Source organism: Lynx rufus, unplaced genomic scaffold (genome assembly GCF_022079265.1).
Source record: "Lynx rufus isolate CCGP_SWC_20201006 ecotype Redwood Valley unplaced genomic scaffold, mLynRuf1.p SCAF_4, whole genome shotgun sequence".
In the NCBI taxonomy this organism is placed as follows: domain Eukaryota; kingdom Metazoa; phylum Chordata; class Mammalia; order Carnivora; family Felidae; genus Lynx; species Lynx rufus.
Genome location: NW_025814856.1, coordinates 10,285,802 through 10,305,004, shown reverse-complemented (window position 1 = coordinate 10,305,004; position 19,203 = coordinate 10,285,802). Strand labels below are relative to the sequence as shown.

At 39.8% G+C, this 19,203-nt stretch overlaps 1 protein-coding gene across 1 annotated transcript; it reads right to left on the bottom strand.

Moving 5' to 3' along the window:
• Nucleotides 1–11,332: 11,332 nt before the first annotated feature.
• Nucleotides 11,333–16,119, bottom strand: LOC124524426 (olfactory receptor 7A5-like). The gene is made up of 2 exons (XM_047096697.1): nucleotides 15,217–16,119; nucleotides 11,333–11,359 (listed from the first exon to the last, which is right to left on the bottom strand). The coding sequence occupies exons 1-2, from the start codon at nucleotides 16,117–16,119 to the stop codon at nucleotides 11,333–11,335; spliced, it is 930 nt and encodes a 309-aa protein (XP_046952653.1).
• Between the last annotated feature and the right edge of the window lie 3,084 nt (nucleotides 16,120–19,203).

Sequence of the window (19,203 nt, the reverse complement as noted above, 5' to 3'; positions counted from 1 at the left end):
ATTGATAATAATACCATAGTAGTAGGGGACTTCAACACCCCACTTACAGCAATGGAGAGATCATCTAAACAAAACCCACACTGGATCGGAAGGACTTAACAGATATATTCAAAACATTTCATCCTAAAGCAGCAGAATACACATTCTTCTCGAGTGCACATGGGACATTCTCCAGACTAGGTCACATACTGTTTCACAAATCAGCCTTCAACAAGCACAAAAAGATAGAGATCATACCATGCATATTTTCAGACCACAACTCGAAATCAACCACAAAAATTTTTTTGGAAAGACAACAAATACTTGGAGACTAAAGAGCATCCTACTAAAGAATGAGTGGGCTAACCAAGAAGTTAAAGAGGAAATTAAAAAGTATATGGAAGTCAATGAAAATGATAACACCACAGCCCAAAACCTCTGAGATGCAGCAAAATGGTCATAAGAGGGAAGTGTATAGCAATCCAGGCCTTCCTAAAGAAAGAAGAAAAGTCTCAGATACACAACCTAACCTTACACCCTAAGGCCTCGAAAAAGAACAGCAAATAAACCGAAAACCAGCAGAAGATGGGAAATAATAAAGATCAGAGCAGAAATCAATGCTATTGAAACCAAAAAAAACCCCCAAAAAACAAAAAACAAAAAAACCAGTAGAACAGATAAATGAAACCAGGATCTGGTTCTTTGAAAGAATTAGCAACATTGATAACCCCTTAGCCAGTTTGATCAAAAAGAAAAAGGAAGGGATCCAAATAAATAAAATCAAGAATGAAAGAGGAGAGAACACAACCAACATGGCAGAAATACAAACAATAATAAGAGAATATTATGAGCAATTACACACTAATAAATTGGGTAATCTCAAAGAAATGGACAAATTCCTAGAAACATATGCGCTATCAAAACTGAAACAAGAAGAAATAGAAAAACTGAACAGACCCATAACCAGTAAAGAAATTGAATTATTAATCAAAAATCTCTCAAATAACAAGAGTCCAGGGTGCCAGATGACTTTCCAGGGAATTCTATGAAACATTTAAAGAAGAGTTAACACCTATTCTTTTGAAGCTGTTCCAAAAAACAGAAGTGGAAGGAAAACTTCCAAACTCATTGAAGCCAGCGTTACCTTGATTCCAAAACCAGACAAAGATCCCACCAGAAAGGAGAACTGGAGACCATTTTCCCTGATGAACATCAATGCAAAATTTCTCAACAAATTACTAGCCAACTGGATCCAACAGTACATTAAAATAATCATTCGCCACGACCAAGTGGGATTTATACCTGGGATACAGGGCTGGTTCAATATTCGCAAAACAACCAAAGTGATACATTACACCAAAAAAAGAAAGGACAAGAACCACATGATCTCAATAGATGCAAAGAAAGAATCTGACAAAATACAGCATCATTTCTTGATAAAAACCCTCAAAAAAGTAGGGGTAGAAGGACTGTACCTCAAGATCATAAAGGCCATATATGAAAGACCCACTGCTAATATCATCCTTAATGGAGAAAAACAGAGTATTCCCTCTAAGGTCAGGAACATGACAGGGATGTCCACACTCACTACTGTTATTCAATATAGTGTTGGAAGTCCTAGCTTAGCAATCAGACAACACAAAGGAATAAAAGGCATCCAAATCAGCAAGAAGGAAGTCAAACTTTCACTCTTCGCAGATGACATGCTATTCCCTATGTGGAAAACTCAAAAGATTCCATCAAAAAACTGCTAGAACTGATCCATGAATTCAGCAAAGTAGCAGGATATAAAATAAATGCATAGAAATTGGTTGCATTTCTTTTTTTTTAATTTTATTTTTTATTTTTTAAAATTTATATCCAGATTAGTTAGCATATAGTGCAACAATGATTTCAGGAGTAGATTTCTTAATGTCCCTTACCCATTTAGCCCATTCTCCCTCCCACAACCCCTCTAGCAACCTTCAGTTTGTTCTCCATATTTATGAGTCTCTTCTGTTTTGTCCCCCTCCCTGTTTTTATATTATTTTTGTTTCCCTTCCCTTATGTTCATCTGTTTTGTCTCTTAAAGTCCTCATATGAGTGAAGTCATATGATTTTTGTCTTTCTCTGACTGACTAATTTCACTTAGCATAATACCCTCCAGTTCCATCCACATAGTTGCAAATGGCAAGGTTTCATTCTTTTTGATTGCCGAGTAATACTTCATTGTGTATATATATATATATATATATATATATATATGTATATATGTATATATATATACATATATATATATATATATATATATACACCACATCTTCTTTATCCATCCATCCATTGATGAACATTTGGGCTCCTTCCATACTTTGGCTATTGTTGATAGTGCTGCTATAAACATGAGGGTGCATGTGTCCCTTCGAAACAGCACACCTGTATCCCATGGATAAATGCCTAGTGGTGCAATTGCTGGGTCTTAGGGTAGTTCTATTTTTAGTTTTTTGAGGAACCTCCATACTGTTTTCCAGAGTGGCTGCACCAGCTTGCATTCCCACCAACAATGCAAAAGAGATCCTCTTTCTCTGCATCCTCACCAACATCTGTTGTTGCCTGAGTTGTTAATGTTAGCCATTCTGACAGGTGTGAGTTGATATCTCAGTGTGGTTTTGATTTGTATTTCCTTGATGATGAGTGATGTTGAGCATCTCTTCATGTGTTGGTTGGCCATCTGGATGTCTTCCTTGGAGAAGTGTCTATTCGTGTCTTTTGCCCATTTCTTCATTGGATTATTTGGTTTTGGGTGTTGAGTTTGATAAGTTCTTTATAGATTTTGGATACTAACCCGTTATCTGATATGTCATTTGCAAATATCTTCTCCCATTCTGTCAGTTGCCTTTTAGTTTTGTTGATTATTTCCTTTGCTGTGCAGAAGATTTTATTTTGATGAGGTCCCAGTAGTTCCTTTTTGCTTTTGTTTCCCTTGCTTTCATTGAGTAAGAAGCTGCAGCCAAGATCAAAGAGGTTTTTGCCTGCTTTCTCCTCAAGGATTTTGATGGCTTCCTGTCTTACATTGAGATCTCTCATCCATTTTGAGTTTATTTTTGTGTATGGTGTAAGAAAGTGGTCCAAGTTCATTTTTCTGCATGTTGCTGTCCAGTTTTCCCAGGGCCACTTGCTGAAGAGACTGTCTTTATTCTATCGGATACTCTTTCTTGCTTTGTCAAAGATTAGTTTGCCAGACGTTTGTGGGTCCATTTCTGGGGTCTCTATTCTGTTCCATTGATCTGAATATCTGTTCTTGTGCCAGTACCATACTGTCTTGATGATTACAGCTTTGTAGTATAGCTTGAAGTCTGGGATTGTGATGCCTCCTGCTTTGGTTTTCTTTTTCAAGATTGCTTTGGCTATTTGGGGTCTTTTCTGGTTCCATACAAATTTTAGGATTATTTGTTCTAGCTCTGTGAAGAATGCTGGTGTTACTTTGATAGGGATTGCATTGAATATGTAGATTGCTTTGGGTAGTATCAACATTTTAACAATATTTGTTCTTCCTATCCAGGAGTATGGAATCTTTTTCCGTTTCTTCGTGTCTTCTTCAATTTCTTTCATAAGATTTCTATAGTTTTCAGTGTATAGATTTTTCACCTCTTTGGTTAGATTTATTCCTAGGTATTTTATGGTTTTTTTGTGCAACTGTAAATGGATCGATTCCTTGATTTCTCTTTCTGACGCTTCATTGTTGGTGTATAGGAATGCAACCGATTTCTGCGCATTGATTTTATATCCTGCAACTTTGTTGAATTCATGAATCAGTTCTATCAGTTTTTGGTGGAATTTTTTTGGTTTTTCATATAGAGTATCATGTCATCTGCGAAGAGTGAAAGCTTGAATTCCTCCTGGCTGATTTGGATGCCTTTCATTTCTTTGTATTGTCTGATTGCAGACGCTAAGACTTCCAATACTATGTTGAATAACAGTGGCGAGAGTAGACATCTCTGTCTTGTTCCTGACCTTAGGGGGAAAGCTCTCAGTTTTTCCCCACTGAGGATGATATTAGTGTTGGGTCATTCATATATGGCTTTTATGATCTCGAGGTGTGATCCTTCTATCCCTACTTTCTTGAGGGTTTTTATCAAGAAACATTGCTGTATTTTGTCAAATGCTTTCTCTTCATCTATTGAGAGGATCATATGGTTCTTGTCCTTTCTTCTATTGATATGATGAGTCACATTAATTGTTTTGTGGATACTGAACCAGCCCTGCATCCCAGGGATAAATCCCATTTGGTCGTGGTGAGTAATTTTTTTAATGTATTGTTGGATCCAGTTGGCTAGTATCTTGTTGAGGATTTTTGCATCCATGTTCATCAGGGAAGTTGGTCTATAGTTCTCCTTTTTAGTGGGGTCTTTGTCTGGTTTTGGAATCAAGGTAATGCTGGCTTCATAGGAAGAGTTTGGAAGTTTTCCTTCTATTTCTATTTTTTGGAACAGCCTCAAGAGAATAAATGTTAACTCTTCTTTAAATGTTTGGTAGAATTCTTCTGGAAAGCCAACTGGTCCTAGACTTTTTTTTAAGGAGATTTTTGATTATAACTTGGATTTCTTTACTGGTTATGTGTCTGTTCAAATTTTCTATTTCTTCCTGTTTCAGTTTTGGTAGTGTATATGTTTCTAGGAATTTGTCCATTTCTTCCAGATTGCCCATTTTATTGGTATATAATTGCTCATAATATTCTCTTATTATTGTTTATATTTCTGCTATGTTGGTTGTGATTTCTCCTCTTTCATTCTTGATTTTATTTATTTGGGTCCTTTCCTTTTTCTTTTCGATCAAACTGGCTAGGGGGTTATCAATTTTGTTAATTCTTTTGAAGAACCAGCTTCTGGTTTCATTGATCTGTTCTACTGTTTTGTTTTGTTTGTTTTGGTAGCATTAATTTCTGCTTTAATCTTTATTATCTCCTGCTTTCTGCTGGTTTTGGGTTTTATTTGCTGTTCTTTTTCCAGCTCCTTAAGGCATAAGGTTAGGTTGTGTATCTGAGATCTTTCTTCCTTCTTTAGGAAGGCCTGGATTGCTATATAATTTCCTCTTATGACCACCTTTGTTGCATCCCAGAGGTTTTGGGTTGTGGTGTTATCATTTTCATTGACTTCCATATAGTTTCTAATTTCCTCTTTAACTGCTTGGTTAGCCAATTCATTCTTTAAGTAGGATGCTCTTCAGTCTCCAAGTATTTGTTACCTGTCCAAATTCTTGTGGTTGATTTCAAGTTTCATAGCATTGTGGTCTGAAAATATGCACGATATGATCTCGATCTCTTTGTACTTACTTAGGGCTGATTTGTGTCCCAGTATATGGTCTATTCTGGAGAATGTTCCATGTGCACTGGAGAAGAATGTATATTCTGCTGCTTTAGGATGAAATGTTCTGAATATATCTGTGGAGTCCATCTGGTCCAATGTATTATTCAAAGCCATTGTTTCCTTGTTGATTTTTTGATTATTATCTATCCATTGCTGTGAGTGGGGTGTTGGTCTTCTACTATTATGGTATTACTATCAATGAGTTTCTTTTTGTTTGTGATTAACTGATTTATATATTTGGGTGCTGCCACATTTGGCGCATAAATGTTTGCAATTGTTAGGTCTTCTTGGTGGGTAGACCCCTTGATTATGATATAATGCCCTTCTGTCATCTCTTGATACAATCTTTATTTTATTTTATTTTATTTTTTATTTATTTATTTTTTTCAACGGAATGGGAAAAGATATTTGCAAATGACATATCGGACAAAGGTCTAGTATCTAAAATCTATAAAGAGCTCACCAAACTCCACACCCGAAAAACAAATAACCCAGTGAAGAAATGGGCAGAAAACATGAATAGACACTTCTCTAAAGAAGACATCCAGATGGCCAACAGGCACATGAAAAGATGTTCAGTGTCGCTCCTTATCAGGGAAATACAAATCAAAACCACACTCAGGTATCACCTCACGCCAGTCAGAGTGGCCAAAATGAACAAATCAGGAGACTATAGATGCTGGAGAGGATGTGGAGAAACGGGAACCCTCTTGCACTGTTGGTGGGAATGCAAATTGGTGCAGCCGCTCTGGAAAGCAGTGTGGAGGTTCCTCAGAAAATTAAAAATAGACGTACCCTATGACCCAGCAATAGCACTGCTAGGAATCTACCCAAGGGATACAGGAGTACTGATGCATAGGGGCACTTGTACCCCAATGTTCATAGCAGCACTCTCAACAATAGCCAAATTATGGAAAGAGCCTAAATGTCCATCAACTGATGAATGGATAAAGAAATTGTGGTTTATATACACAATGGAATACTACGTGGCAATGAGAAAAAATGAAATATGGCCTTTGGTAGCAACGTGGATGGAACTGGAGAGTGTGATGCTAAGTGAAATAAGCCATACAGAGAAAGACAGATACCATATGGTTTCACTCTTATGTGGATCCTGAGAAACTTAACAGGAACCCATGGGGGAGGGGAAGGAAAAAAAAAAAAAAAAAAAGGATGTTAGAGTGGGAGAGAGCCAAAGCATAAGAGACTGTTAAAAACTGAGAACAAACTGAGGGTTGATGGGGGGTGGGAGGGAGGGGCGGGTGGGTGATGGGTATTGAGGAGGGCACCTTTTGGGATGAGCACTGGGTGTTGTATGGAAACCAATTTGTCAATAAACTTCATATAAAAAAAAAAATAAAAAAAAAAACAATCTTTATTTTAAAGTTTAAATTGTCTGATATAAGTATGGCTACTCCAGCTTTCTTTTGGCAACCATTAGCATGATAGATGGCTCCATCCCCTTATTTTCAATCTGAATGAAGGTGTCTTTAGGTTTAAAATGGGTCTCTTGTAAACAGCATATAGATGGGTCTTATTTTCTTATCCATTCTGTTACACTATGTCTTTTGATTGGAGCATTGAGTCTATTGACGTTTAGAGTGAGTACTGAAAGATATGAATTTATTGCCATTATGCTTGTAGAGTTGGAGTTTCTGGTGGTGTTCTCTTGTCCTTTCTAATCTTTTGTTGCTTTTGGTATTTATTTATTTATATATATATTCATCTTTTCTCTCCTCAGAGAGTCCTCCTTAAAATTTCTTGCAGTTCAGTGGTCACAAACTCCTTTAATTTTTGTTTGTCTGGGATACTTTTAATCTCTCCTTCTATTTTGAATGACAGCCTTGCTGGATAAAGAATTCTTGGCTGCATATTTTTCTGACTCAGCACACTGAATATATCCTGCCACTCCTTTCTGGCCTGCCAAGTTTCTGTGGATAGTTCTGCTGCAAACCTGATCTGTCTTCCCTGGTAGGTTAGGGATTTTTTTTCCTTGCTGATTTTATGATTCTCTCCTTGCCTGAGTATTTTGTGAATTTGACTATGATATGCCTTGTTGATGGCTGGTTTTTGTTGAATCTAATGGGAGTCCTCTGTGCTTCCTGGATTTTGATGCCTGTGTCTTTCCCCAGGTTAGGAAAGTTTTCCACTATGATTTGCTCACATAACCCTTATACCCCTATTTCTCTCTTCCTCCTCTGGAACCCCTATGATTCTGATGTTGTTCCTTTTTAATGAGTCACTGATTTCTCTAAGTCTTAAATCGTGCTCTTTTGCCTTAATCTCCCTCTTTTTTTTTCTGCTTCGTTATTCTCTATAAGTTTGTCCTGTATATCTCTGATTCTCTGTTCTGCCTCGTCCATCCTTGACACCACTGCATCCATCCATGATTGCAGCTCAGTTATAGCATTTTTAATTTCATTCTGGCTATTTTTTACTTCTTTTATCTCTGCAGAAAGGGTTCTAATCTATTTTTGACTCCAGCTAGTATTCTTATTATCATGATTCTAAATTCTGGTTCAGACATCTTGCTTGTATCTGTGTTGGTTAAATCCCTGGCTGTCATTTGTTTGTGCTCTTTCTTTTGGGGTGAATTCCTTCATTTTGTCATTTTGAAGGGAGAAAAGGAATTAATGATGTCGAAAATTGAAATTAAAAAAATTAAAATTAAAAAAATATTAAAATTAAAAATAAACACACACACACACACACACACACACACACACACACACACAAATAGATGATGCTAGATCCTAGGTTTGTTTTGGCCTGGGTGTTGGAAGTGGTTTGACGGATTAGAGAAAAAAAAAGGAAATTGTTTGAGAATTTGAAAACATGAATACACTAAAGTAGATTACAATGAGATGATGTGAGTAAAATAGAATTTGAAAAAATATACACAGAAGTAGGGAATATAGTAGAAAAAATTAAAGAAAACTATTTTTAATAAAAATTAAAAAGAAATATGAATTTTTTCATTTTCTGTATTTAAGAAAAAAGAAAAGAAATGAAAAAGAGAAAAAAGATAAAAAAGAAAAGAAAAAAAAGAAATCGTTTGAAAATTTGAAAAAGTGAATACACTGTATAGACTAAAATAAAATGATGGGAGTGAGATAGCATTTGAAAAAATTTACGTAAAACCAAAAAATATAGTAATAAAAATTAAATAAAAATATTTTTAAAAGAAATTGAAAGTAAAACTGAAGTTTTTCTCTTTCTGCATTCAAGAAAAAGAAAAAAGAAAAAGAAAAAAAAGAAATTGTTTGAACATTTGAAAAGGTGGGTATACTGAAGTAGACTAAAATAAAAAGATGGAAGTAAAGTAGAAGTTGAAAAAATTTACACCAAAGTAAAAGATATAGTAATAAAAATTAAAGACAGATATTTTTAAGAAAAATTGAAAATAAAAATGAGTTGTTTCTCTTTCTGTATTCAAGAAAAAGAAAAGAATTGTAAAAGAGAAAAAGGAAAAAAAGAGAGAGAGAGAAAAAATTGGATAGACGAACCTGCTAACAGATTGAAGTAGGACTGAAATTGCTTCGTTTTACCCTAGAATCAGTCCATGTAGCTCTTTATAGTCCAGAAATGAAGCCGGCGGTGAGGTTTGTGCTCTTGAAGAGCGAAGTTGGCCCAGTTGGGCAGGGCTCGGTGTAAAAACTCCGCTCTCCACTAGATGGCGCTGCTAGCCTACTGGGGTGGATTGTTGCAGGGCTTGTCGGTGCGCAGGCGCATGCGCGGGAGCGGTGAAAAATGGCACCACCCAGCCACCCAGTCTGTTCTCCCGATCGGCAATCGCGCACCAGTCCTCCGTTTTCAGCTCTCATCCACTCCCTGCTTTTCCACTCTCCGTGACCAGGCCCCAGGCAGTACCTCTCGCCCACGTTTTGTCTCAGATGCGGCCGTTTTCCCCAGCCCCTTCCGAAGGACTGTGGCTTTGACCTGCTCCACCCCTCTGCGGGAAGGTCTCACTGAGCAGTGGCCGAATGAGCAATGGCCGAATGTTGGCTGCACCCAGGAACGCTTGCTGGACCCTGCTGGTGCCGGTGCCCTGAGACTGCGGCCAGGTGTCAGCCCGCCCCCCCAAAAAGATCGCGAGACGGTGTAGCCTCAGCGTTTCAGGGACTGTGAAAAATCACAACACACATCTGGCACCAGGCTTCACCCTCAACGACCTCGTCCCAGCACCAGCGAGTGTGGCCGCCTTCCGGAGTCTGCTGGGACCAGGTGGCCTCAACAGTCTCTACCGAATGTCCTTCCGTCAGTAGAACCGCTTTTCCCTGTGTGGCCCGAGAACCTCCTGGACCCCACTCTGTTCCTGGGGATTCACCTTCCCACCAGCGCACCGCCAGGTAGGGAGCTGCGGAGTTGCAGTCTTTGTGCTCCCCTTGTTTACAGTCTTTTTTTTTTTTAATTTTTTTTTCAACGTTTATTTATTTTTGGGACAGAGAGAGACAGAGCATGAACGGGGGAGGGGCAGAGAGAGAGGGAGACACAGAATCGGAAACAGGCTCCAGGCTCCGAGCCATCAGCCCAGAGCCCGACGCGGGGCTCGAACTCACGGACCGCGAGATCGTGACCTGGCTGAAGTCGGACGCTTAACCGACTGCACCACCCAGGCGCCCCTGTTTACAGTCTTAATGGAATTTAAACCCTCTCCTTTCTCTTTTCTTCCTTTGTAATTTCGTCCCTGCGGCTGTTTCCAATTTTACACTTTCTTTCCAGCTGCTTTTGGGGAGGGGTGCTTTTCCTGTATGCTCCCCGCCCAGTCTCCGTCCTCTCTCCGCCTGCAAAAGGGGTTCCCTACCTTCGGGGCTTCTTGCTCCCCAAGTTCAGCTCTCCGTGACACGTACCTGCTGAATTCTGTGGTTCAGGTTGTGCAGATTGTTGTGTTAATCTTCCAATCGGTTTTCTAGGTGTGTAGGATGGTTTAGTGTTGGTCTGGCTGTACTTCATGGACGTGAGACACACAAAAAGCTTCCAGGCTGTTCTGCCAAAATGGCTCCTCCCTATTTGGTATTTCTGAAAATAAACCATCTCCCACACGTCTCACATTCACCAACCTGAAATCTCTCTGAACCATCCTTTTGGGTTTTATCGAAGATTCACTATGTAGACACAGTTGATTAAATCATTGGCCATTGGTGATTAGACTCAATCTTCAGACCCTCCTTCTTCCCAGGAGGTCAGTGGCTGGGATGTGAAGTTTCAGTCTTCTAATAACACGGTTGGTCTTCCTGGCCAGTAGCCCCTCTCAACGTCACTTCATTAACCTGACAGAAGACATTTTTTCCCCCTTAACTACATTGATTTATTTTGAGGGGGGTGGAGAGAGAGAGAGAAAGAGAGAGAGAATCCCAAGCAGCCTCTGTGCTAACAGTGAAGATCTCACAAATCGTGAGATGATATCAAGAGTTGGACCCTTTCCTGACTGCCACCAAGATGCCCCTCCCCCGCAACACAAGACGTCTTTATGACTCCCATCACTTAGGAAATTGGAAGAGTTTTAGGAGCTCTGTACCAGATATGGGGATGTAGACCAAATGATTTTTTTTATTACAAATCATAATATCACAGTTATAAATTGTCGTGCTGGATGAAGCCTTGATTGGAATTCGGTCACGATGCTTCCAGTTCTCAAACCCTGGCACAGCGGTTCTCAACCAGGCAGGAGTTTGCCCGTGGGGATATTTGGCCATGTGTAAGAGGATGTTGCCAAACACCTATAACCCATAGGACAGCACCCAATACAAATATTCACCCAGCCCCAAATGTCAACGGTGAGAAAGTGAGAAATATTACTCGAGACCGGCACTGCTCTACCTGCATTGTGTGTACAAATCGCCAGAGTTTGTAGTTAAAATGCCAATTATGATGCATTAGGTCTCTAGGTCTCCAGGGACTCTGTGTTTCTAATAAACTCCCCGGTGGTGTTGATGCTGTGGGTCCTGGTCTGTGGAGCACAGCTTGAGAGCAAGGCTGTGCTCCTGTGTTAGAGACACGTGTAGGCAGTTTTAGGTCTTCTCCACCAGGAATCTTCTGTATATGTGATTTTGAAGGAAAAGTTTTTCACATAACTCTATAGGTGTTGATAAATTCTGTGTTCAATTCTTTTACCTAAGGGCTCTTGAGTGACAGCAAATAATTTATATTTGAGCAAAAACTATGGAGTAGGCAGAATAAGGGCTTCCAAAAGATGTCCACATCCTAATCCAAAAAACTTTTGAAAACATTTGTTTACAGACTAAGAGGAATGTAGCCAGGAGGTGGAATAAGTCTGCTAATCACTGAATTTGATAAAAAAAAAAAGATTAGCCTAGATTATCGGGATGGGATTAGAGCAATCACAGCGGTCCTTTAAATGTGAAAGAGGAAGGGGGTGCCTGGGTGGCTCACTAGGTTAATAGTGCAGCTCTTGATTTTGGTTCAGGTCATGATCTCACAGTTTGTGGGACTGAGCCCCATTTCTGACTTTGTGCTGATAGAGCAGAGAATGCGTGGGATTCTCTCTCTCTCTCTCTCTCTCTCTGGCCCTCCCCTGCTCATGCTTGGTCTCTTTCTCCCTGTCTCTCTCTCTCAAAACAAACAAATAAACAAGCATTTTATTTTATTTTTTTTTATTTATTTTATTTTTTTTTTATTTTTTTTTTAGGAGAAGAGACAAACAGGGTGTAGCTTTTATTTTTTTTTTATTTTTTTTTTATTTTTTTTATATGAAGTTTATTGACAAATTGGTTTCCATACAACACCCAGTGCTCATCCCAAAAGGTGCCCTCCTCAATACCCATCACCCACCCGCCCCTCCCTCCCACCCCCCATCAACCCTCAGTTTATTCTCAGTTTTTAACAGTCTCTTATGCTTTGGCTCTCTCCCACTCTAACGTCCTTTTTTTTTTTTTCCTTCCCCTCCCCCATGGGTTCCTGTTAAGTTTCTCAGGATCCACATAAGAGTGAAACCATATGGTATCTGTCTTTCTCTGTATGGCTTATTTCACTTAGCATCACACTCTCCAGTTCCATCCACGTTGCTACAAAAGGCCATATTTCATTTTTTCTCATTGCCACGTAGTATTCCATTGTGTATATATACCACAATTTCTTTATCCATTCATCAGTTGATGGACATTTAGGCTCTTTCCAACATTTGGCTATTGTTGAGAGTGCTGCTATAAACATTGGGGTACAAGTGCCCCTATGCATCAGTACTCCTGTATCCCTTGGGTAGATTCCTAGCAGTGCTATTGCTGGGTCATAGGGTAGGTCTATTTTTAATTTTCTGAGGAACCTCCACACTGCTTTCCAGAGCGGCTGCACCAATTTGCATTCCCACCAACAGTGCAAGAGGGTTCCCGTTTCTCCACATCCTCTCCAGCATCTATAGTCTCCTGATTTGTTCATTTTGGCCACTCTGACTGGCGTGAGGTGATACCTGAGTGTGGTTTTGATTTGTATTTCCCTGATAAGGAGCGACGCTGAACATCTTTTCATGTGCCTGTTGGCCATCTGGATGTCTTCTTTAGAGAAGTGTCTATTCATGTTTTCTGCCCATTTCTTCACTGGGTTATTTATAAACAAGCATTTTAAATGCAGAAAATGGAAGAAAAGAATTGGAATCAGAGAGACATTTTCAGACACAATGCTGCGGGCTAGAGGAAGGGCCACTAGACAAAAAATGCAGGTTGCCACTAAAAAATAGGAAAGCCACTAAAAAATAGAAATGGGAAACGGAATGAATTCTCTTCTGGAGTGTCCAGAAGGATCACAGCCTTGATGATCTCTTAATTTTAGCCCAGCGAGACCCATTTCAGGCTTCTGACCTAGAAACTTTGGATAAATCTTTGTTTTAAGCCACAAGTGTAGTCATTTATTGTAGCAGCATCAGGAATCGAATGCAGAAGTTTGTTCAGAAATATATTGTTTATAGGAGCAGGATTTGAGCCTTTCAATTCATTCAGTGAACTTTCCCTTGGGTAAAGGCATTTGGTATTGAAATCCCACCTTAAATGGAAAGAATTTAGTTTCAGTTTGGAGATATTCTGCCCTACTTGCTGGACAGTGATTTCTCACTACATACATGTAAATGTGGTTTTGACTCTGAGGCCTTTGAAGATTTGAGATAAAAGACAATTCCTTTTTATTATTTATTTATTCTTAATATGAAATTTATTGTCAAATTGGTTTCCATACAACACCCGGTGCTCATCCCAACAGGTGCCCTCATCAATACCCAATTACCCACCCCCCCTCCCTCCCACCCCCCATCAACCCTCAGATTGTTCTCAGTTTTTAAGAGTCTCTTATGGTTTGCCTCCCTCCCTCTCTAACCTTTTTTTTCCCTTCCCCTCCCCCATGGTCTTCTGTTAAGTTTCTCAGGATCCACATAAGAGTGAAAACATAAGGTATCTGTCTTTCTCTGTATGACTTATTTCACTTAGCATAACACTCTCCAGTTCTATCCATGTTGCTACAAATGGCCATATTTCATTCTTTCTCATTGCCAAGTAGGATTCCATTGTATATATAAAAGACAATTTCTTTTTAAAATTGAGGTCACCTGTTCCATTTTAAGTCTTTGTGTCAAAATTCTATTCTTTCTAGTTTATGTTGACTTGAATGTTTATTCTTTTCATTATGATCCTCCCCACCCCCCTCTGCCATATTTAACATTTTTTTTCAACATAATAGATGGGATTTTAGTAAGTCCTCTGTGCATCTACATGTATGCATATTAATGTGTTTATTTGAGAGAAAGATGGACATAAATGAACACACACGTATACATATCACAACCTTAACCTTGAATATTTTCTTCAGATCCAGCAAAGTGCTCTACGCCTTTCATTTATTCCTCACACCATCTGTCTGGAGTTAGGGCTCATTACCCCACATTACCTTCAGAAATAAGGATATGGAGGCTCAGTTGGATTACATCTTCACAATAATATAACAGAGAAATTAAAGCTTAGTGTGCATCTTCTTGAATTATACACAAATGGAGCCACATAGTCGACAATCTTTTTTTTTTTAACATTTCACCTTTTATTAAAGCAGGTGTGTGATAAATAATTTAATACAACCAGATCTCTCATGAACTTGCAACTTACAGTTCTTATTCCAAAAAATTCTGTTCTTATAAAAAGTCACCTCAGTATCTGAAAAGAGTAATGAAGGATTTTGAACCCAGTTTGCTTTTTGTTTTTTTATTGAAATCCATGTTAACGTTTGGTGTAGTATTGGTTTCAGGAGTAGAACCCAATGATTCATCACTTACATGTAATACCCAGTGCTCATCACAGCAGGGCACAGCAGGTGCCCTGCTTAATGCCCATCACCCATTTAAGCCATCTCCCCCACCCCCCCCACCCCAAGCAACCCTCTGTTGTTCTCTGTATTTAAGAGTCTCTTTTGGTTTGCCTCCCTCTCTGTTTTTATCTTGTTTTATTTTTCTATCTCTTGACCTATGTGCATCTGTTGTGTTTCTTAAATTCCACATGAGCAAAATCATATACTTGTCTTTCTCTGGCTGACTTATTTAGCGTAATACACTCTACTTCCATCCACAAATGGCAAATGGCAAGATTTCATTTATTTGATCACCGAGAAATATTCCATTATATATATACACCACATCTTCTTTATCCATTCATCAGTCAAGGGAAATTTAGTCTCCTTCCCTAATTTGGCTATTTTTGATAGTGCTGCTAAAAACATGGGGGTGTGTGTGCCCCCTCGAGTCAGCATTTTTGTGTCCTTTGGATAAATACCTAGTAGTGCAATTGCTGGATCATTGGGTAGTTCTGTTTTTAATTTCTTGAGGAACCTCCATCCTGTTTTCCAGAGTGGCTGCACCAGTTTGCATTCCCACCAACACTGCAAAAGTGTTCCCCTTTCTCCGCATCAGAGCCCCCTTCATGTCTTTGTTCCTCAGGCTGTAGATGAAGGGGTTCAGCATGGGTGTGACCACTGTATACACCACTGAGGCTGTGGCACTTGAGTGGGAGCTCTGGGTAGCAGCAGAGCTGAGGTACACTCCCAGGCCAGTACAATAAAATAGAGAGACAACGGAGAGGTGAGACACACAGGTGGAAAATGCTTTATACTTGCCCTGAGCTGATGAGATCCCATGTATGGAGGAAACTATCTTAGAGTAAGAGTAAAGGATCCCAACAAAGGGACCACCAGCCAGCAGCATAATTCCAGAATACATCACCATGTTATTGAGAAAAGTGTCAGAACAGGCAAGTTGGATCATCTGATTGAGTTCACAGAAAAAGTGGGGGATTTCCCTGACTGTACAGAAGGAGAGCCGCAATACCATTAAGCTTTCTAACAAGGAATTCAGGGCACACATGATCCAGGACACCAGAACCAGCAGTCCACAGAGCCGGGGGTTCATGATGACCATGTAGTTCAGGGGGTGACAGATGGCCACAAAGCGGTCATAAGCCATCACAGTCAGGAGAAAGATGTCTAATTCTACAAAGAGTAGGAAAAAGTACATCTGTGTGATGCAGCCTGCATAGGTTATGACTTTGCTCTGAGTCTGGATGTTCCAGAGCATCTTTGGGATGACAGCAGAGGTGAAGCAGATGTCCACAAAGGACAGGTTGGCCAGGAAGAAGTACATGGGTGTGTGGAGGTGGGAGTCAGAGCTGACAGCTAGGACGATGAGCAGGTTTCCAAACACAATGATCAGGTACATGGAGAGGAAAAGCCCAAATATGAGTGGCTGTAATTCTGGTTCATCTGATAATCCCAGAAGAAGAAATTCTGAAATTTGGGTATCATTGCCTGGTGCCATGTGGTGGTGGTGGTGACTAAAAATTAGAAAAAAAAAGATTAATATTAGCACAAATGGGCACTAGTAACATGGCAGAAATGGTATAATTACAATGATGTGTGTGTGTGGGAAAAGCAGGCATAAAAGAAAATGGTTGGGTTATTATCTTTACGGGGAGTTCAGGAAGACCTAAAAGCAAGGTGACATTTGAAGAGAGACTTCTGGGATATGTGCACGGAAGACATGAGGTTATCTGGGGAAGTGTGGGCTCTGCAGGAAGAAAAGCCAGTTCAAAGGCCCTGAGGAAGGCATTTGTTTCAGGTACCCAGGTATAAAAATGGAGGCAGTGTGGTCAGGAAAGGAGTAAGAGAGAGGTGATGGCAGGGACTGTTGAGGAACGAGGTGGCCTCCTGCTACAGCTGAAACTTCACGACACAGGGAGCCTTTCCTTTGCCTAGTGTTCCTTGCACTTCATTAATTTTGTCCCTAAGGAATCCTGCAAATAAAAGTAGATCTCCTTCTTACTTCCAATGATGGTTAACATTCTGGCATCTGTATTTTGAGGGCCCACACTGGCCCACCACAGCCTTCTGGGGCCAGGTGACTATGGGTTCTTCTCACCCCTAGTTACAATATTTAGGAAAGAAATGATACAGGTGAAGTTCTCAATATCAAATTGTCATTATCCTAAAGAATATAGAAAAGTACCCAGTTTCCAGTTGGTAAGATTCCCATGAACATGAAAACACGCTGCTCCATTTTAATATGACCATTCTTCTCTTCTGCATTTAGAGAAGTATAAAAAACTCAGAAGGAGACAGAGCAAAGGAAGAGCAGGGAGAAAGATCTCATAAGCCCAGGTGGTCCCTGAGAGATTGTGATGATAAGAAAGCTTCCCTGGTTCTGGTTGCATTCCAATCCTAGGTTTACCCCCATATGCCCAGTATGACTAATAAAGCAACAAAATCCAATTTCTCCAAAAGAGAAAAGAGTGCTGTATTTATCGTGTCAAGACACATAAAGTATAAACATCCACTGGAAATATGAGTAAAAGGAATAAATCCCCAACTGACAAAAGCAAATACACAGCATACAAAAATAGCGGGGATTTATCAAGATCAAATGGTAACAGGTTTTTCTATATGATAAACACACACAACTTTGGACAACTTTGGGATCAGTTAATGAGCTTTGAATTTTAGATCCACCAAAAAATGTTAACTGTTTGAATTTGGGAAGACAAGCAAATAGTTCTAAAGTGTTAATATTCTCACTAGTATGGTGGGGGCAGTGGTATCCACCCTCCAAGGTGCTCGACAGATTAGGTGAATATATATAAAAAGTTCAGCATAGATCCTTCCTGTTAGTTTATGAGTGGTCATCCTGTTTGTTCAGCCGCGTGTGTGTGTGTATTTGTGTGTGTGCGTGTGTGCACACACGTGTGAGCATCCATGTGGATTTGTGTATTTGCATGTGCACACATTCTGGATCATAATGTCAAAGACATGTTTCCTGTGGACAGTACAAAAAATGGAATCCACTGGTATAATGGGAAAAGTAGTTTTAACAGAAGACCGTTGCCTGCTCATGTGGGAAAAAAGCAGTGTGAATGGCGAGTCCATTATAGGAGCCTGGTTGCCGAGAGAAAATGTAGTGAGTTTGGGTGCTGATGTTAAGTCAGACTCCAGGGAGCCCGGGCTGATGACTCCACTTGCCTCATCATGGTGTCCACCTCGGGCCCCTGACCTGATTGTTATTAATGTACCTATTCCCTGTCTATTTGACCACGCCTGTTTTTATGTGGCCCAACAGTGGATGTGGCTGACCCTTTCCTCACTTTCCTTGGTGGTATTCTTTCCTTTGTTATCTCGGGCTCTGGGGTTTGATCTTTGTTTTGCCACATCCAGTGGGAACACTCCAGTCCCGTTACTCTGTTCCTTGTCTGACATGCAGAAACCTTCCCAGACTGTACTGTGCAAAATAATGCACGTTCCGTGACCATCTATCCCCTTTCTTTCTATGAGTTATCCTTGAAGACCCTATGTCATATAAGCACTTATTTCTTTGCTCTCTTCTCCAGTATAATATAGGACCCAAAGGAGCAGGGGCCTCACCTGCTTTGTTTGCATCTTTTGGTCACAAAGGTGTGCATTCATACAGAAACAAGTTCTAAGAACATGAGAATGTATTAAAAAAAGTACAGTAGGGAAACGAAAATCGTGTTAAACATGATGGATTCTAGTAACTGTATTAAACAAAATTGAACAATGATCCAACACTAATGTCTTACAGAAAAGATGTAAAAGAGCAATAATCATATCCACATGGGTCTCTGATTCAGGACGAAATGGGTAAAAGCTTGGAAATAAATGATGGGAAAATATAGTTTTTAACATACAGTGGAGGAAGCAGTAGCTAAAGCTATAATTTTATTGTATGTAACCATAAACGGACTCAATCATGCCGATGGAAAAGATGTAGGGAATCTTTAGTTAAATACAAAAGAACATGTTGCACATAAGGACGGGAGGTGATTCCTATTTTAAAAAACAGATCTAACTTCAAAATATAAAATGGCAGAAATAAGGAAAGTCAGATGTGACATAACACAGCAATATATGGAAAAGCACTTCTTACTAGTAAGGATGTGGAAGAATTTCGATGTTTAAAAGCAATGAGGGGGGGCGCCTGGGTGGCGCAGTCGGTTAAGCGTCCGACTTCAGCCAGGTCACGATCTCGCGGTCCGTGAGTTCGAGCCCCACGTCGGGCTCTGGGCTGATGGCTCGGAGCCTGGAGCCTGTTTCCGATTCTGTGTCTCCCTCTCTCTCTGTCCCTCCCCCGTTCATGCTCTGTCTCTCTCTGTCCCCCCCCCCAAAAAAAATAAATAAAAGCAATGAGGGGAACACGATATGACCAACTGAGAGATTTGAGCACACAATATATCTAGACTCTCTCTCAATCCCATAAATACATGTACACACAACAGAAATATTAAGTGGCAAACAGCAAACTTGGTGAAAGATTGCGATTGTTTTTTGAAAGAATGCAATAAAACAACAATAAAAGCACTCAGTTCCCAGTACAGAAAAGCAACATACTTACCAA